We start from the raw sequence: 19,432 nt of genomic DNA, 5'->3' as shown, positions 1-19,432 counted from the left end.
TAGATATTTCCATCATGCAAATTGATCATCTTGCAACGGAGCTTCTGCTCCATATATTTCGTTCATGCGACTCAGTCTCCGACGTCTTAAATTTATCATTCATCTGCCGTCGACTTCACCGCGTCCTCAACTCAACAAGCAAACTGCATATCCTAGCCAGTGCCGCGGAGACCGAATTTGGTCCCCTCGACGATATCATTCAAGTGGTGACACAAAATGAGAGTCAGCCTGCTCATCTCATCCGACATGCGCCCATGTCTGGCCCCCTTTTGAAACAGGTCATTGAGCTCGGCCTAGTGGCGCGGAAATGGGAGACCATCTACCCATTCAAGAAGTGGAAGATAGACTTTGAGAACCGTCGCTCGCTCACCGACGAAGAGCGATTCCGACTGCGCCGCGCAGTATACCGGCTATGGCTGTATCACAGTGCATTCCATTCTGGTGTTTATGATCGTCATTCTCGTAGTCTTCGCCATGTGGTGTTGGAGCGCGCTCGGTTGCTCCACAACTGGTCCACCCAAGAGCTGGCCGAGATTGAGGATTTGCGCCTCGTCATGGGTGATATTGTCCAGAATCACATATGTCCTAGTAATGGGACTGTTCAACGCAAATTCCGAAAGCGGTATCCAGACAGCAACCATCAACTCTCTTTCAATATCCACCTCAATTATCCTTCGCCTTCAATTACTTCTCTGTCTCCGCATGGCAACCCCTTGTTTCGGAAAGGTCCTGAGGCCTCGATTCAACAATACTTCCACACGGCTCACCCGAGTTATTATGCCGAGTCGCCAGCCAAATACCGGTCTCGGTTCCGCAATGACCTCTCTCATGACCCAGGGTATGAAGGTTGGGGTGACGAGATCCCACATTACTATATTATACAAGACATGCTGAAACTCGATCCTGGTCAGATATTATGGTTGCGCGACCATGCTTTGCTGAAGGAACAGGTAGAGGAGTACGTATGGTCTCTAGGGGAATGGTTCCGCAACAACGGTGAAACATTTGGTGACACGTTGGAATATGTCATGAATGAACGTGGGCTCGAGGTTGGAGAATTTCGATCTGCAGTGGCTAGTCGTGACATGGGCATTGTCCTAAACTAGATTTGTGCTTTTGGACCTTTTGAAATTTATCGAATACATACATGTGCATGGGCTTGAATTTCTCTTTGCAGTTTCACATGGGTTCCCTCCCCTTGCTCATAGAAAAGGCGACAACTAGTTCCGACGACATATCATGTGGGTAGATTCCATATGAGCTCATGCGAATATTCGAAATATGTGTGCCCCCTATCCGCACAGTTAATCATAAATAACGATCTACTTTGCTAGCAACTGTTGTCTGTGGACACAGGCATTAATTATTACTATGGGGCTATTTGGAAAAGCCTGGCCCGGAGAAATTAAATTGCCCTATGGAGCACGTGGGGTCTTCGATAACACGAGGCATTGGCATTAATAGATTGTCTCATTGTTGGCTTTGCATGACTACAGCACTGTACAATTTTACTAAAAGGGGTGGGATGAATTACGAATTTGAGAATTTTCATACAAAAGCCACGCAGCCGAAATGTTAAGACGCCCAACCAAGCTGTGTTCACCATCGTAGAAACATATCAAGCACACCAGTTGAGCGAGCAGAAAAAAGGGGATCAATTTCGTTGAGGACCACGGGAAAAAGAACAAAAAAAAAAAAGACTGAAGAAGGGGAATCCGGCAGCCGGTAACATCAATTCTGGTAGACCCCTATCTTCCCGTGTGGTTTCTCTAACAGATCCCGCCTGTGTATCATCTTCGTAGCCGTCGAATTTCAGACTCCAACACAGATCAAGACCATCTCAATGTCACATCACAAAAGAAGAGTCGTAGCAGTCGGTGCATCGTCCCTGTGAAGGGTAGTCTAGCAGCAGCCCGGCTTCTGCTCGCTGTCTTGCTTGCTGGGGTCAATAACGGGACGGCGGTCGAGGACCTGCTGGCCACCCTCTCCGTTATCGAGAGCTTTGCTGGAAACGATGCGGTAGATTTCTACCAACATTAGCATTCTATACCAAATTCTAAGGAATCGACAACCAACCTGTAAGGATGTTCTGGAAAGCCAGCTCGACATTGCTGGCATCAAGCGCAGAGGTCTCGATGAATGAAAGGTTGTTCTCGCCTACTGAATGTTAGCGCCATACAATGAAACCGATTGTTGAGAAACGCACTGGCGAACTGCTTGGCCTCGTCCGTGGGGACCGCACGCAGGTGGCGCAAATCGCTCTTGTTACCAACGAGCATGATGACGATGTTCGAATCGGCGTGATCCCGTAGTTCCTTCAACCACCGGTTGACATTCTCGTAGGTCTGGTGCTTGCTAATATCGTAAACAAGGAGGGCGCCGACAGCGCCACGATAGTAGGCAGAAGTAATCGCACGGTAGCGCTCCTGACCAGCGGTATCCCAAATTTGTGCCTTGATTGTCTTCGAGTCGACTTGAATGGACCGGGTCGCGAACTCCACACCGATCGTTGACTTCGAGTCTAGGTTGAATTCGTTGCGGGTGAAACGACTCAAGAGGTTAGATTTACCAACACCAGAGTCTCCAATAAGCACCACTATTCACTCCACAATGTCTTCGCGGTCAGTCTTGAGAGCTTTGGGGAGGGAGCACAAGGGGGGTGGTGGATAAGACGAGGGCGGGCATCATCGTAAGGTGGCGACGTTACCTTTGAAGAGAAACTGCGGGGGGTATCATCGTCAGCATAAATTTCTGAAACATGAAGGAGCTCATCGTCCCAAATTAACTCACGTCATATTCGTCGTTGGCCATTTTGAATGTGATCGAGCTAGTAAAGCTCGAAAGGTGGTGTCAAAGTACAGGTAAACGTGGCGGGCGAGTTAAGACTGAGGGGTGTACTTGGGGACTTAAGAGGGCGAAAGCCAGATACGTCAGTATTGAACTCGCAGCAGGCAGAAAGAAAACCAGGGGAGCACACACGGGAAGTAATAGAGAATCAGCAGGGGATAATCAGTGATACCTGGGCCGAGTGTCTCTCCTTAATCGTGGCACCCCCTTGGGGTTTAGCGCAGAGATCACGTGAATTAGCCTTTGACGTGCGGGCGGTATCTTTTATCAATCGGCAGTAACCATTGACTTTCTGGATCTTTGTTCTTGCTCGCTTGCTTTTGCTATTGTTATTATCTCCACGTTTACCCCCCTCTTTCGTCTTTACCATATCTAATAAATATGAAATACGGTATGTATTTGCTCTATCTTGATATCCCCGGAGCCCCACAACTCAAAGTTTCAACCCCAGCACTATCTTGCTTACACTTTGGGCATAAGGCATTGAACGCTGCGGATTGGATCATTTGTTGACTCAATTCCCAGGCGATTACAATGGCATCTGATTCTGAAACGAACAATGCCTCTGACCGAAGTGGAATCGGTGATGCCGACTCTTTGGCATCTACCGCAGAAAGTGAAGAGGAAGCGGAGTACCTCGTGAATGACATCCATGCGGAACGGAGGTTCTACGTTGAACCGGATTCTGAGGATGAAGGCGTCTTCATCACGCAGTATTTGGTGGAATGGGCTGGGTACAGCATGGACAGGTGCAGCTGGGAGCCTAAGGAAATGTTTACTTCGGAAGAGACCCTAGATGGCTGGGAAGAGAAAAAAAAGAAGATCGCGGATGGCAAAGAGATACCCTTCGATCTCAAGTCATGGGAGAGGGATATGGCTTTGTTGCAGAAGAAGACAAAAAAGCGAAAAGAAGACCGAAGGCGCAAAAGAGAACAAAGGGCACGACGGAAAAGCCTCCCTCGGGCTGAATCATCTCGACTGGCCAATATCATAGATACCAATGAGCCCGAAGCAGGCATTGCCTCCCGCAGAGCTCCCAGTCGCCTATCGGTGGATTCCACCGCTTCGGCCTTATTTGTTCCAGCTGAAACCCCACCACCATCAAAAAATGTGGCGCCTCGCCAATCACCGCAACAAAGAGCACATCTTCAATCAGCTACATCTAGCGCGCAAAGAAATCGGAAGCAGCCTTTAGGGTCAACAAGCTTGATTGCACAAACAGAAGCAATTCCAAACAAGCTTCCAAACTTGCGACTTTCTCAACTCGCGAAGAAAATCAACCCCAAGCAGAACCCTCCAGCACGTCAAAAAAGCCCACCACAAGCAGCAAAGCCAACATTGTCTTCTTTTGGTACGGGCCCGGGGGCCAAGCGCGCATACCGTGAAAATAAATGGAGTGACCGAGCACCGGATCTGTCACAGATGGAGCTGATGAAACCTTCTGAATTCCCACCCAGGATGAACATAGACACGACCACCTCGGTCGTGGGTCCATCTGTAACAAGTCCCAAATCCCCGGAAGCCCAAAATCAACCCGCTTCCAAGAATCCAGCCAGCTTGACCGGTCTCCTAAAGACAAATACTGGTCAAATAAACGATAACGCTGCAGAGAAACCACGGAAACCTGCTGTTTCCGCCCCTTCATCAGTTATGGCATCTACACTGCCTTTCTCTGCGAACTTAGGCCCCACTGTGTCAGTTTCTTCGTCGGCTGTGTTGTCTGGCCCCAGTGCACCGTCGAGTCTAGTGAGATCTGTTGGTCCTGTAGATTCCACTACTTCTATTTCCTCGCCAGGTACCCAATCAAAGCCCCTTCTACAGGCCAACCTCCCCCAGCTTGCCGATTCTGTAGATTCTACTGTCTCGACTTTCTCGCCGCCAGGTGAGGCTCCTTCGATAAATCCCGCTGGGCGGTCGACATCTGCCCTTATTGCGCCCTCACCAGCTGCTTATCCCCGCCCCACACCACAGGCCAATACCGACTGGCCTACCGGTCCTTCGGCCTCTACTATCTCAATCTTACCTCCAGTTGTTCTTCCAGGAGCCCGTGCGGAGGCTACTTCAATGAAACCTGCTGGACTCTCCAGTTCTAGTCTTACTACACGGTCGCCAGCCATTCCAAATAGGCACTGTGCAATGGTCAATCCTGAGAGATATACTGAGAATCGAGACTCGCATGACAGCCGCGAGACAGTCCGAGGTTGGAACAGCTATAGACCTAACCACACACTTGTGGCCGATACCTACAGACCATCAGAGCTCTCTCGTCTATCATCGCCATCCCGACGGCCAACACCATATCGACGGTCATCACCTTCTCGTTGGTCACGGTCACGGTCCCCTCCCCCTCAAAGGTCATCGCCCTCACATCGGCCACGGTCTCCGCCCTCTCGAAGGACGTCGCCCCCCGGCCGACTGTCAAGGTCTTCTTTGCGTGGTATGGGTGATTATTACGCCCCTCGTAGCCCATCTCCCACCAATTCTCAGATTCCGCCAAGGTCTCCAAATTCAATCGCTTTGAATAAAAATTCATTCGCCAATGTTCAAACATTTGCTCCCGTCGAACCCAGAGCTGGGGCATCTGCTCAACCCAATCTTTCTATTACGGCCCAAATTGCAAGAATGCCCGTGTGTGATAGGCGGGCGCCTGGTTGCAAGAGGATTGGTAATTACTGGTGTAATACAGCCCTGGGAGAGATCCTTGTCCACGTCTTTATCGGACCCGGCAAGAAAGCACTTGGTGCTTTCAGATTATGCGGCATCCGTCCGGGTCCCCGGAAATCTTTGATCTTGGCTAAGAACCCGAAAACAGGCCAAGTTGAGGTTTGGTTTAAGCACCTGTGCACAGTCAGAGAGTACGAAAGATTGTGTGCATCCAGTGTCAGTATAAAATCCATAGATTTGTCTCTTATAGAATGCTAACATTGGCTATAGGCGACAAATTCTGTGCTGAGTACAGGCTGGGTTGAGGGCTTCAGCGACACCAACGAAAATCTGTTCCATCTAGCAGAAGATTTGCGAAAGGACGATCTCATCGCCATCCACTATCCTACAAGGCTAAGAAATGGGCCGAACATTGTCTGGGTTGCTTGGTCACGTGCATCACAGGAATTCAAATTTCCACGTCCTCAGGACGAAGTGCCACCTAGCATTCCTCTGCTTATTGCCGCTCGCACTATGCTCGCACCGATGGAAGTTCCAGGCTCAAGTGGACCTAGCCAGCCTAGCGGTCAACCGTATGGCTTTTTGCCAGATGCGTCGCTTTCACTGCGCGTCAAGCCACCTAGTGTAGATGATGGCCTAGATTTCGGCAGTTCCCCAAAACGGTCGAGCTTCTATCATGATATGAGAATGGGTGGATCCTTGCGCTCGCGAGAGATGCCCACCCCAGCATCGGTCCAAAGCATTCCGCCCACAAGTGATCTCAGGGGTAATTTAATTTACGCTAACCCCCAACCCCAAGATAACCTCACGGTTCAAGCGGCTAACTTGGGCCAAACGATCGAAGAGTTCATGAAACGCTGTAATATCGACGTGGAAGAACTTGCGACAATCGACGAAGGTGGGAAACTATCAAAGGCCGGTATTTTCTATTTGCACTTCCCCTTAGGCAATGAAGAAATACACCAGGAACTGCTGTTTCTGCAGGGAGTCTTGAAGTACCATGAGAAAATTGTTCTCACAAGCGACAGCCCCGGAGACTGGGCAAAATTTATGCAGAACAGCAGGCAGGGCGTGGCCATAGTATGTGATCGATATTTACAGTTTCACAATTGTCAAACAACTAACCGAGAGCAGTTTCACGAATCGTTCGCCGGATACGATATGTTGCGCCCTGCACTCAATTCTGTACTTCCTACCAACTCGTTCAATTTCTGGATTGTTCGCATTCAAAGTCCACTCGAATTAGTTGATCCCCGTTATTGTTCACCGAGTGACCACCATCTACGCATCTTTCCATATGGCGGCGTCATACTTCTCACCGAGGACGTGTTGACAGACCTAAAGGGGGTGGCCGTCACTCTCCAATGGATTCGAAGTGTTAACAAGCACAAACGTAAATCTTGGACCTTGATGCTTTTCCCCGGGATACTTGAATGGATCGAAAGGAGACTCGACGATGAAAATCACTCGCAAGATCATGGACTGTATGTCATACCTCTTTACCACTAGTTGGGTCAAGCTTCTAACGAAAACAAATGTAGCCTGCTGCTCATCCACACGTTGATCATCAAGAACAACATCACGGACCCTCGCGTGGACTTGTTTAATAAAGCCAGTCTACACCCCAACTCAAAAAGCAACGTCATCGCACCCTCTCTCAATGAATACGGCACTCGCACAGAGCACCACTCCCTCAAAATCGAGGACAAAGTTGAACGCGACACAGATCATCTGATAGAATTCTTCGCGGGATGGTCATTGGTTCACATACCACGTTTCCGGAATTTTGTCGCTGTCACGTCTCTCGGTCCTCTCACTGGACCACGGTGGGACGAATGGGGCCATATCACTGTCATGCGAGGTGGTTTCGGCCATTTCTTTAGACGCTTCAAAATAGACCCAAAGACCATTATGACCTACCTGTCAGGTGGCTCCAACTCACAGGTTTCTACTAGCCAAGCAGCCACCCCTATGACAATGACCACACCCCAGACACCTAATTGGGCATCTCACAACTCTAACACCGCTATTCAATCTACCTTCACAGGCAGCCCAAACGGCAAAGGCATGGGCAAATACCCTGCTCCCTACAAGTGATCTTTGCGACGTTACGATCAAAGCAGGTTACGCCACAAATACGCGTGATTGTGCTCATATTTCTCTTTCTCTTCTTGCACAATCGTTTATGATACCCCCATTAGTTTGTTATTGAATGTATTATACCTAGAAAGCTATGGAAGCTATGATGTTATGAAATGAACCCCAATTATATGAAAGTCGACCTCAAAAGACTTGCAGTCGTGTATAACTACTAGTTTGTCCACTTACATTCAAAATTAAGATCCAACGCTTGATCAGTAATGGGCGGCCTATCATACGAACGCTCGCAATTCAGAAAGTATGGCTTTGTTAAGCTGCACGCTAATTGCCGCCAATGCAACTGGGACACGAAGAACAACACCCGGAAAGATAAAAAATAGTCGCCAGAGATGAGATGAATGCATACCATTTATTTACACTCAACCAGTCGCTCGATTCCGGTACTCCTGGAAGTTTGACGCATTGGAGCCATCCGCATCATCTTGCGTCTTAGTCTTTTGATCCTGGTCTTTCTTCTCCCCGCGAGTCTTTGCTTCCCACTGGCTTTCCTCGGCGGAAATCATAGCATGGAAACGTCCTCCCTGTCCACGGGCAAGGTAGATAGGCTGTTCCTTGCGTTCAGCTACAGCCTGGGTCACGAGGACGAATTTCACACTCGAGCCGGGCGCTTCGAACATGGCGTCACTGAGAATGGTCTCCATCTCAGTTCGTAGCGCGCGTGCGCCGGTGCCCATTGTAAAGGCATTGCCGGCGACTTTGTGGAGTGCCGGTGTGGTGAAGCGCAGCTCAATACCGGAGAGGGAGAACAGGGTCGTGTATTGGGCTAGAAGGGAGTTGCGGGGTTCGGTTAGGATGCGCATAAGCAAGGGTTGAGATAGTGCAGAGAGAGCGGCGGTGACGGGAATCCTGCCGATCAGTTCAGGGATGAAGCCGTAGCTTTGCAGGTCCGAAGGTGTTAATAGGTCGAGTGCGTTGAAATAGGTTGGCTCAGCGCCAGAACCGGCTGGCGAGGCAGAGGAGAAGAAAGGGAGGTGTTTCTTATACAGTGCTTCTTCGTCAGACCCTGGAAGGATTGGAAGTGGTTGGTTTGTAGAGATATTTGGCGAGCCAGGAAAATCACTAGTGTTTGAGGCGGGTCGAACTGGCTGACCAAAGCCTATGGACCCACGGGATATTCGATCCATGATGGCTTTGTGCAGTCCAACGAAGGCGCCAGAGAACACAAACAAGATGTTGTCTGTTCGCACATTGTACACTTCTCCCTTAGCGCCTGGATTGGGGTTATTGGGTTGGAATGGCCCATTCCCTAAGGGACTGTTGGAGGGGAAGCTATTCGGGGGGCTAGTTGCGCGGGGATTCTTCTCTGGCTTGGCCTGGACCTGCACGGTCGTGCCTTCAATGATCTTGAGAAGCGCCTGCTGTACTCCTTCACCACCGACATCTTTGCCATGACTAACCTTCGCAGCTGCAATCTTGTCCACCTCATCGAGAACAATAATTCCACGCTCTGCCTGCTCCACGTTGTAGTCTGCAGCTGCCAAAAGTCGGTGAACACACACTTCCGCGTCCTCTCCAATGTAACCGGCCTGGGTGAACACAGTGCAGTCGGAAATACTAAAAGGCACAGAAAGAACCCGAGCAAGAGTCTTTGCCATAAGTGTCTTTCCTACACCAGACGGGCCAAGTAACAAAATATTGGACTTTTCAAGGTGTAGCGGCGATGCATCGGCGAAGTCTGCTTGCTCCAAGGGCGTGTTTTGGCGGGATTTAGGGGTCTGAGGTACGCTGGCAGTCTTCTGCGCGCCTGTGGTATTATCTGCTGTATCGAAAACTAAATTAGAAAATGAGCGACAGCATCAAAATCAACAGGTAATATACCGTCCAAGGGATGAATCTCGAGTGCTTCCCTCCGCTGACGCTTCGCGAGAGCCTCGGCTGCTTCTTCCTCCCGGCGCACTAACTCTTGCACGCGCTGGTAGTGATTGTACACGGCGACACTGAGCACTTTCTTTGCGCGATCCTGACCGACGACATATTGATCGAGATATTGCTTTAACACTTTCGGTGTGATGCGGGGGGCGCCAAAGGCCGGGGTTGATCCTAATGGCCCGGGAGTAGGGAGTCCAGTTTCATAGCTACCAGTAAATGGCTGACTTGTGAATTCTGACCGGTTGAATTGAGACAATGTCGGAAAAGTGGTGGAGGAGCTAGAGAGTTGGCGTGTGGACCAGCTGTATGATTGAGGAAGCCGACACCGGACAATGTCACGACGAGCCAAGGTGGCCGGGAGGCGACGCTGGAAATGCAGCCACAGCATTGCTGGGCACCAGTAAGTTACAAAGGATTTATGAGAGACTGATAGAGAGCCCTGAAATCACCAAGTAAAGGAAGGACCTCGGAGGATTGGAGAGCGATGGATCAGATACCGGATAGCTTTCCCCGCAGGTGATCTTATCTGATGAGTCATCTGCTTGATGAACAGGTGGTCCGGCTATTCACGGATAAATTCAACTACAATTATCCATATAACCTAAGCCTAGTCATGTCTGTTTGGTGGTCTGTTTAAATGTTCTTTTTAATGTTTTTAGATGTATGGGAAGGTGGTAAAAAGCATGGAATTCGCAGAGAACTTTTCTATATAAAACACAAGAAGTCTCGCGTCAAATATTCATTGACGCATTACAGCGAGCACCTTCGACAAACGGTACCTACACAGAAACTCCTAGTGCAATCATCCAGTAGCCTCCAATGTGGCCCAGGGGGTACCTTGTAGATATGTGGTCGCAAATGGAGCAGTCTCAGCTCACGCCAACAAAATCAACAGCCCTGTCAACCCAGCTTGAAGAAAAACCATTACTGATCTGGCGATCGCACAAGGTTAAACCGCTGACGCAACTCAAGGTTGCACGGTAGTATGCCAACAATAATGCCACAAATGAAAAATCCCTCTGGTTCGTTCGTGGCGATGCCAAGATGAGTGCTTATCTCAATAAAGCAAATGTGCAGGAGTATTCCGAGAAGACAGAGATCCTTATCTCTATATTTCTAAGCAGGTATGGGACCTTAGTGCACTTCCTTCTAGAAAGGGTTGGGCAGCCGATATTGGGATTATGCAAAATTGCGCTTGAGGTTATAAGTTGGCTGTCTAGTCAGCTTTCAATATTTGAGTTGTTGCAAATCCAGTTCTGGTACCTACGGGTGGAAAGAGGGTAAAATAGTAAGATAGATGCAGCTCTTTGATGACAATGATGGGTATTTGGTTATTGCTTTCTAATGTCGGGGCTGTTCGATGGCGTCCGTGGCCCCGGAAGGCGTTGTATTCCCCGGGAATATAGCAATGCTTAAACCGCAAGAGCTTCTTGGGACCAGGTGCAGATTTCACCGTTTAAATCCAATAGAAGCAAGTGGTTCGATCGTAGTTTGGTTGAGCGCTATACACTCCAGTGTATTCGCCGAAACTCAACTTTGAGGAGAGCCTATGGATGCTTTTTCTTTTCCCACGTTATTGCCGGATTTCACTAGTTAGACAAATATTCACGGCTAGCAGCAACCACAGTGGTAGCTCGGTCACCGACCGAGTGATTTTATGTTCATCCTGACCACCCTTATTTATTCGCCTTAAACACAGGCTGCTGTTCCATCGTCTGTGAGATGAAGTTACGGAGAGCCGACCACCGACCAGCCGTCGGGTTCGACTCGGTACTCGCCTCGCCAGTGTTGGCAGCCGGGGCTGATGTGATGTTGGACATCTCGGTCAGGTTCTTGTTGAAGCGGTCTCGCTCCAATTTCTCGAGTTTTTCCCGGCGCTTCAGTGCACCTGGCTTGTGCCTCAGGGTCTTCTGCTTGATCACATTCACTTGACTGGCGGCATCGGTGGATTCTTCAGCCTCGGGCAAGGCATCGGCCAAGGATTCGAGGTTAGCGACAAGTTTTTTTGACGCTCGTCGACGCTTGGGAGTCTTCTGGGAATCTTTCTCGATCTTAGACACGAGGGCAGCATGCTTGATCTGACGTTTATCCCTCTTGCTTGTGCGAAATTCGTCGCCAAAGACACTGGGTTTGGCTATCGCGCCTCTGCCCGAGGCAGTTTTCGTTGATTTGCGAATAGGAGCCTGTGAAGATAGAACGATAATTAACCGGCTGAAAGTGGAACGAGATAAGTAATAGGGCAGCTTACCATGTTGGCATGTGAGATCTACAGCGGGGAGCAACGAAAAGACGAATTTGCGACGGGAAAAGCGAAACCCCAACTCCAATTGTTCACCGCCTGGTTCCACTCTACCCACTGTTCTTCTCAGGAACTCAACGTTGTTTGGCTCTTCAGATCAATTAGTTCATGTGTGTGTCAAAGGCAAAAAGAAAAAAGAGAAAAAAGAGAAAGAAAAAAAAAACCAAAGTCCGCTTTGACTGACGTTATCAAGGTTCTCGTGCGCTAAATTGCCCTCTCCGAATTTCGACGGCTTTCCGGTGACATCAGAATTGGTGGTCAGAAGGCAATCCCGAAAAGGCTGAAATCATTGGGGGTCCCAACACGATAACTTGTATGGATATACGTCTCAACCTACGTCGGATCTGCGTTCCTCACACCTCGACCGCATTTCGACCTCGGTCACTCGCCCGGTCAGCCACCCGGTTCCAGACCCCATTCATAAATCCACACCGTTTGCCCCCGCCGATTTCTTCTTCACCTTTTAAACCCACCTTCTCCGGACCTCTTTCCCGTAGATCAATTGTTTCTTCTACACACACCATGGGTTCTGTCACTCCTTATCAGCGCAAGCACAAGATCACGGTGGTAGGCTCCGGTAACTGGTAAGAAATCAGTCCCTAAAAAGGGCGGTGGATTTGTGCTGATTGTGTTACTCGATAGGGGCTGCGCCATCGCCAAGATCGTTGCCGAAAATGCGGCCAGCAACCCCGACCTCTTTGAGGAGAAGGTTGAGATGTGGGTATTTGAGGAGAATGTCGAGGTTCCGAAGACTTCTAAGAACTACAATGCCTCGAACGCTGGCCCCCAGAAATTGACTGAGGTGATTAACAATGTCCATGAGAATGTCAAGTACCTCCCAGGAATCCAATTGCCAGTCAATCTGCACGCCAACCCGTCCCTAGAGGATGCGGTGAAGGATAGCACACTTCTCATCTTCAACCTGCCTCATCAATTCATCATTAAGACCTGCGAACAAATCAAGGGCAAGATCCTCCCCTACGCCCGTGGCATCTCTTGCATTAAGGGTGTGGACGTCAACGGAACAGGTATCCACCTCTTCTCTGAGACCATTGGTAGAATCCTTGGCATCTATTGTGGTGCCCTGTCTGGTGCAAACATCGCCAATGAGGTCGCCCAAGAGAAGTGGTCCGAGACCAGCGTCGCCTACGACCCCCCACACATGGACTCCCAGGTTCCCACTCCCCAGCGGTCGCCTTCTTCTTCCACAACCAACTTGGTGGAGTTCCAACACAAGGATACCTCGGGTCGAATCTCGGAGGTCAAGTTGCAGGCCTTGCCGTCAGAATATCCTCCTGTCGACCATGCCGTGCTGAAGACCCTCTTCCACCGCCATTATTTCCACGTGCGTGTTGTCAACGATGTTGCTGGTGTGTCTATCAGTGGCGCACTTAAGAACGTTGTTGCTCTGGCCGCTGGTTGGGTTGTCGGCATGGGATGGGGTGATAACGCCAAGGCTGCTATCATGCGCGTGGGCTTGATGGAGATGGTCAAGTTCGGAGATACGTTCTTCAGCGCCACGATTGACAACCGCACCTTCACCGATGAGAGTGCCGGTGTGGCAGACTTGATCACTAGCTCCAGCAGTGGTCGTAACTTCCGGTGTGCCAAGTACAGCGTTGAGCGCAATCAGCCTATTGAGGAGATCGAGAGGACTGAGCTCAACGGCCAGAAGTTGCAGGGTACTCTGACTGCTGTGGAAGTGAACAGCTTCCTCAAGAACCAGGGCATGGAGCATGAGTTCCCTCTGTTCACTGCTGTTTTCCGTGAGATCACCCCCTGTGACCACTCGATCCAAGCTAACGTTTCACAGGTATTTTGGAGGGAACCATGAAGGTCGAGGAGATTCCTTCTTACATTGAGCGGTAAAAACAAGTCCCATCTAATGTCCTTTTGTTATGTTCGTGTTACTTATCAAAACGTTTGTTTCCCTTATAGCCCTCCTCAGGCCCGAGCCCCGATTTCTGCATCACAAAATTCCAATGACGAGGATAATGGCGCTCGCTTCAGTGCTGCGCGATTATAATTTAGGGCTTGGATTGGGCATTGGACATTGTATAGACTTTCATGACCTGTATTTATGAACTGCATGCGGATTATATTCTAGACATTTGATTTGAATCTAAGACTGTTCGATTCGTGCATACAATTCAATGTACATCGACGTAGGTAAGAATACTAAAGGAAAATGGATGATGTCATTCCCCGCGTGGTCTGGGCTTTCTCCAGGAACATATGAGGGGAACGCTAGGTCCTCTGTCCCCGACTTTTCCTTCCCTGCTTTTCAATTCTTTTTTTTTTTTTTTTTTTTTCTCCTTAAATATTCTTTGAAGTCTCACCTCTCTGTCCTCTTCGCTATCGCAGTGAAAGTAGGGTGGAACGTTCCCAATTCTCCTGTACTCTCACGATCCGTTGGTGTAGATCCTGGATTCATCCAATCGTTATCGACCTATCGCAATGGCCTCCCCACGTCAGGTCTACTTGCTTCCATTGAAGGATGACGGTTCTCCAGACGTACCCGGTGGGTACATTTACCTGGCGCCGCCGCCGAAATCTGGATACGTGCTTCGATTCATCATTGAAGGAACGAGCTCCATTTGCCGACAAGGCAGTCTCTGGGTGAATATTCCCGAGGAGGGAAAGCCCTTTGAACGTTGCTCATTCCGGGAGTTCAGGTAGATCTTCTCAGTTCTTATATGCTGTCTAAATTGAGAGTGGCGGTTACTGAACAGAAGCAGACTGCAGCCAAACTTCAACGAGAACATTCAGATCGATATCCCTGTGACATCCGCGGGAGCGTTTGCTTTTTACACAACCTTTTCCCCACTGCCAGTGTTCTCAGTTGAGGAGGTTTCTGCTCCGGAGCCGACTCAGACCCCTGTTCACTACATTGACGTGTCGCCTAAACTTACCCTTCAGGGGAAAGACTTGCCGCTCAATGCACTCTCTATCTTCTCGGTGATCTCGAAGTTTATGGGTCAATATCCTACAGACTGGGACAGACACCTTCGCGGAATTGGTCAGCGGAACTACAACATGGTTCACTTCACACCTCTCATGCAGCGTGGCGCATCCAACTCGCCCTACAGTATTTTTGATCAATTGACATTCGACAGCGACTTTTTCCCTAATGGAGAAGACGATGTCACGTCGTTGGTCGCGAAGATGGAGAAAGATTATGGTCTTCTCACATTGACGGATGTGGTCTGGAACCACACGGCTCATAATAGCAAGTGGCTGGAGGAGCATCCCGAGTCTGGATACAGCGTGGAGACCGCGCCATGGCTGGAGGCAGCACTCGAGCTAGACTCGGCGCTTTTGAAATTTGGCGATAGCCTCCAGGATATCGGTCTTCCGACAGAGTTCAAAAACGAAGAAGATCTGGTGACCGTCATGAACGCGGCACGCAAGCAAGCCATTGATGGAACTCGTCTATGGGAGTTTTACGTTCTCGACGTAAAGAATAATGTTAAGAATATTTTGGATGAATGGATCAATGCAAGCATCGATCCTGCGCTCGTCGGACGGGACGAGATGCAGCAGTTCAAAAACTGGTCGCTCACGCAACAAGCCAACGTTCTCCGTGAGATTGGAATTCCATCCGTCAAGCAGGTTCTCGGGCGGTATGGCCGTGCTGTCGACCCAAAGTTTGGAGCAGTTGCTTTAAATGTGCTTTTTGGGGATTACAATGAGGGACACACCAATCTCGACGATATCGAAGCGTCTCTGTCCCAGCTCCTCGATGAGGCCAACTTGCCATTCTACAAGGAGTATGATGCAGACGTTGATGCTATTATGGACCAACTGTTCAACCGCATCAAGTATCTCAGAATTGAGGATCATGGTCCCAAGCTGGGCCCTGTCACCAAAGAAAACCCGTTGATTGAGACTTACTTTACCCGCCTTCCTGTTAATGATGTCACGAAGAAGCACGATCCCAAAGCCCTGGCTTTGGTCAATAACGGTTGGATCTGGAATGCCGACGCGATGAAAGATAACGCCGGGCCCGATTCCAGGGCCTACCTACGCCGCGAAGTTATTGTGTGGGGTGATTGCGTAAAGCTCCGATACGGATCCTCCCCCGAAGATAGTCCTTTCCTCTGGGACTTTATGACGCAGTATACCCGCCTTATGGCCAAGTACTTCAGTGGTTTCCGAATTGATAATTGCCATTCGACGCCGCTAGTGGTTGCGGAATATTTGCTGGACGAAGCTCGCAAAGTTCGGCCTGACTTGACTGTGTTCGCGGAACTCTTTACGGGCTCGGAGGAGGCCGACTATGTCTTCGTCAAACGCTTGGGTATCAATGCTCTGATTCGTGAGGCTATGCAGGCTTGGAGCACTGAGGAGCTGAGTCGCCTTGTTCACCGTCATGGTGGTCAGCCGATCGGTAGCTTCGAGATGGATTTACCTTCTGCTGGCAGTAGCCATGCCATTACGTCAGCTAGGTCAGGCAAGACTGACGAAAAGATCACCCATATTCGGCCCTGTCCAGTGCCGGCCTTGTTCATGGACTGTACCCATGACAATGAGCTCCCTGCTCAGAAACGCGACGCCAGAGACACTCTTCCAAATGCTGCCCTTGTGGCAATGTGTGCCTCGGCCACTGGAAGTGTGATGGGCTACGACGAGGTGTATCCCAAACTCATCGATCTCGTCCACGAGACTCGAAAATACGTCTCCCACTCCTCTGATTCCGATAGTCTGGTGGTCGGATCTGGAGAGGGTGGAATCGGTGGTGTCAAGAAGCTTCTGAATGAACTCCACACTATGATGGGAGTCGAAGGCTATGACGAAACTCACATCCATCACGACGGTGAGTTCATCACTGTCCACAGAGTCCACCCTAAGACCAGAAAAGGTATCTTCTTGGTCGCACATACCGCATTCCCCGGCAATGAGAGTGGTGCGATTCTCGCTCCCACTCATATCGCCGGTACCAGTGCCAAGCATATCGGATCGTGGCAGCTTGAGGTTGATGCCAACGATGAAGCAAAGGCGAAAGTCCTGGCCGATAACAAGTACTTGAAGGGTCTTCCCAGCCATACCCGCGACATAGAAGGCACCAAAATCGAACAAAACGACAAAAATGTCAAAATATCCGTACTAGAGTCCCTTGTTCCTGGTTCCATTGCTCTTTTTGAGACATGGATTCCCGGCGCAGATCATGCCGATGGATTTGAAAACAACCTCGCCAATGGCGCGGACGACGCATTCTCTGAGCTCAGCTTGATTGATCTGAACTTTGTGCTATACCGTTGCGAAGCTGAAGAGAGGGACTATAGCGACGGTCAGGATGGCATATACAACATTCCAAAGCATGATCCTATGGTCTATGCTGGTCTCCAGGGCTGGTGGAGTGTTCTTGAGGATATCATCAAGTATAACCAACTTGGCCACCCACTCTGCGATCACTTGCGAGAGGGTCAGTGGGCTTTGGATTACATCATTGGTCGCATGGAGAAGGCGGCTTCCAAGGAAGGATATGTTGCATTGAAAAAGCCTGCCACATGGCTTCGTGAGAGGTTCGACACTGTCCGTAACTTGCCCAACTTCCTTTTCCCAAGGTATTTCGCAATCATTCTGCAGGTTGCATACAATGCTGCGTGGAAGAGAGGTATTCATCTCCTTGGAGACAATGTGCGGCATGGCCAGGAGTTCATTCATCAATTGGCTATGGTCAGTGTTCAACAAACCGGCTATGTGAAATCGGCATCCTTGTGGCCCACCAAGATGGTCCCCAGTCTTGCAGCCGGACTGCCTCATTTTGCAGTTGACTGGGCAAGATGCTGGGGAAGAGATATTTTCATCTCCATCCGTGGCTTATTCCTTTGCACTCAACGCTTTGATGATGCTAAGGAGCATATTATCGCTTTTGCGAGTGTGCTCAAGCATGGCATGATTCCCAATCTGCTGAGTAGCGGAAAATTGCCACGATACAATTCTCGGGACTCCGTCTGGTTCTTCATGCAGGCGATCCAGGACTTTGTCGAAATTGCGCCTAATGGCATTGATATCTTGCAAGAGAAAATTCCAAGACGATTCTTGCCTTATGACGACACTTGGTTCCCCTTCGATGATTCTCGGGCATACTCTCAGTCCCCGACTCTTCTTGAATGCATCCAGGAAGTATTCCAAAGACATGCCTCTGGTATGTCTTTCAGAGAATACAACGCTGGCCCCGACCTTGATCGTCAGATGAAACCCGAAGGCTTCCAGATCAACGTCAAGGTTGACTGGGAAACGGGTCTGATTTTCGGTGGCAACCAGGATAACTGTGGTACTTGGCAAGACAAGATGGGAGAGAGCACTAAGGCAGGAAACAAGGGATTCCCTGGAACTCCCCGCGATGGTGCTGCTATTGAGATTACTGGGCTCGCCTACAGCGCTCTGGCGTGGCTGACACGTCTCCACGAATCCAAGGCGTATCCCCATGAGGGCGTGGATATCGGCGATGGCAAAAAAATCACTTTTGCCGAATGGGGCCGCAAAATCAAGGACAACTTCGAGCGGTGCTACTTTGTTCCACTCGATCCCAGCGAAGACAGTCAGTACGAGGTGGACGCGAAAATCGTCAACCGCCGGGGAATCTACAAGGATTTGTACAAGTCTGGCAAGCCTTACGAAGATTACCAGCTCCGTGCCAACTTCCCCGTCGCAATGTCAGTCGCTCCAGAGCTATTCACGCCTGCAAAGGCTCTCGTGGCTCTATCGATTGCCGACTCCGTAATTTTGGGCCCTGTGGGCATGTCGACACTGGACCCATCCGATCTCAACTACCGTCCAAACTACATAAACTCTGACGACTCCGATGACTTCGCAACTGCCAAGGGTCGTAATTATCATCAGGGTCCGGAGTGGATCTGGCAACGCGGTTATTTCCTCCGTGCTCTATTGCATTTCGATCTTCTGCGCCGAAAGACGCCTGAGGAACGGACTGAGTGCTTCCAGCAAGTCACCCGACGACTTGATGGTTGCAAGAAGGCATTGCGGGAGAGCTCTTGGAAGGGACTACCAGAATTGACGAACAAGGCTGGAGAGTATTGTAATGATTCGGTGAGTTACATTTGTTTTGATATATATGCCAATTTGTGCAGGATCCTAACAAAAAATATAGTCACCCACTCAGACCTGGTCCGCCGGATGTCTGCTTGACCTTTACTATGATGCATCCAAGCATTCCTAGATTTGGTTTTTGACTTTTGGATACACGATTGCTATTCCCCTGAACACATCTCATATTAGATATCATGCATTAAGAGATTTTTTTCCGGCATCTTAACTAGATCCATGGTTGCACCGCGTCAGATCTATTGCACTTTAAACTATACGATTTGTATAAAGCATTTCAAAATTTAGTCAGTGTAAATGTTCAATGCTCTCCTTGCTGCATAGATCAGGCAATAGATGAATCACGGGGTTATGCGCATAACTGATGACTCATCCATATGCAGCCCGGCTCCGGAAGCCGTCATTGAACCTTGGGGAAGGTTTGAATGAAAAGCAGAAAAACAAAGGGGGAAACTCACCGATTGTTCACAACCTCCTCTCGAAAACCAAAGCGAAATTCTCGAACAACAATCGCGGCATAAG

The 19,432-nt window shown here is 49.5% G+C and overlaps 7 protein-coding genes across 7 annotated transcripts; 4 read left to right on the top strand and 3 right to left on the bottom strand.

Moving 5' to 3' along the window:
• Positions 1-14: 14 nt before the first annotated feature.
• Positions 15-1,106, top strand: N7537_004451 (uncharacterized protein; the record flags this gene model as incomplete). Its single annotated transcript, XM_056895508.1, has 1 exon — positions 15-1,106. One exon carries the CDS (start codon positions 15-17, stop codon positions 1,104-1,106), a length of 1,092 nt encoding a protein of 363 aa, XP_056755256.1.
• Positions 1,107-1,902: 796 nt separating this feature from the next.
• N7537_004450 (Rab family GTPase) lies at positions 1,903-2,811 on the bottom strand (the record flags this gene model as incomplete). Its single annotated transcript, XM_056895507.1, has 5 exons — positions 1,903-2,027; positions 2,077-2,157; positions 2,207-2,596; positions 2,708-2,720; positions 2,791-2,811. The coding sequence occupies 5 exons, from the start codon at positions 2,809-2,811 to the stop codon at positions 1,903-1,905; spliced, it is 630 nt and encodes a 209-aa protein (XP_056755255.1).
• A 570-nt stretch (positions 2,812-3,381) lies between these two features.
• N7537_004449 (uncharacterized protein) lies at positions 3,382-7,608 on the top strand (the record flags this gene model as incomplete). The annotated part of the gene is made up of 6 exons (XM_056895506.1): positions 3,382-5,040; positions 5,097-5,284; positions 5,346-5,727; positions 5,782-6,591; positions 6,646-6,995; positions 7,053-7,608. The coding sequence occupies 6 exons, from the start codon at positions 3,382-3,384 to the stop codon at positions 7,606-7,608; spliced, it is 3,945 nt and encodes a 1,314-aa protein (XP_056755254.1).
• Positions 7,609-8,030: 422 nt separating this feature from the next.
• On the bottom strand, positions 8,031-9,928 carry N7537_004448 (putative ATP-dependent Clp protease; the record flags this gene model as incomplete). Its single annotated transcript, XM_056895505.1, has 2 exons — positions 8,031-9,442; positions 9,490-9,928. The coding sequence occupies 2 exons, from the start codon at positions 9,926-9,928 to the stop codon at positions 8,031-8,033; spliced, it is 1,851 nt and encodes a 616-aa protein (XP_056755253.1).
• Positions 9,929-11,216: 1,288 nt separating this feature from the next.
• On the bottom strand, positions 11,217-11,791 carry N7537_004447 (FAM207/SLX9 family protein; the record flags this gene model as incomplete). The annotated part of the gene is made up of 2 exons (XM_056895504.1): positions 11,217-11,723; positions 11,789-11,791. The coding sequence occupies 2 exons, from the start codon at positions 11,789-11,791 to the stop codon at positions 11,217-11,219; spliced, it is 510 nt and encodes a 169-aa protein (XP_056755252.1).
• A 570-nt stretch (positions 11,792-12,361) lies between these two features.
• N7537_004446 (glycerol-3-phosphate dehydrogenase family protein) lies at positions 12,362-13,865 on the top strand (the record flags this gene model as incomplete). Its single annotated transcript, XM_056895503.1, has 4 exons — positions 12,362-12,423; positions 12,482-13,605; positions 13,653-13,704; positions 13,778-13,865. The coding sequence occupies 4 exons, from the start codon at positions 12,362-12,364 to the stop codon at positions 13,863-13,865; spliced, it is 1,326 nt and encodes a 441-aa protein (XP_056755251.1).
• A 431-nt stretch (positions 13,866-14,296) lies between these two features.
• N7537_004445 (putative glycogen debranching enzyme Gdb1) lies at positions 14,297-19,025 on the top strand (the record flags this gene model as incomplete). The annotated part of the gene is made up of 3 exons (XM_056895502.1): positions 14,297-14,514; positions 14,578-18,895; positions 18,957-19,025. 3 exons carry the CDS (start codon positions 14,297-14,299, stop codon positions 19,023-19,025), a joined length of 4,605 nt encoding a protein of 1,534 aa, XP_056755250.1.
• Between the last annotated feature and the right edge of the window lie 407 nt (positions 19,026-19,432).

Source organism: Penicillium hordei (genome assembly GCF_028827395.1).
Source record: "Penicillium hordei strain IBT 12815 chromosome Unknown utg000002l_segment0_segment0, whole genome shotgun sequence".
Taxonomy (NCBI): Eukaryota; Fungi; Ascomycota; class Eurotiomycetes; order Eurotiales; family Aspergillaceae; genus Penicillium; species Penicillium hordei.
The sequence above is the reverse complement of the archived record's forward strand: the minus strand, read 5'-3'. Positions and strand labels throughout refer to the sequence as shown.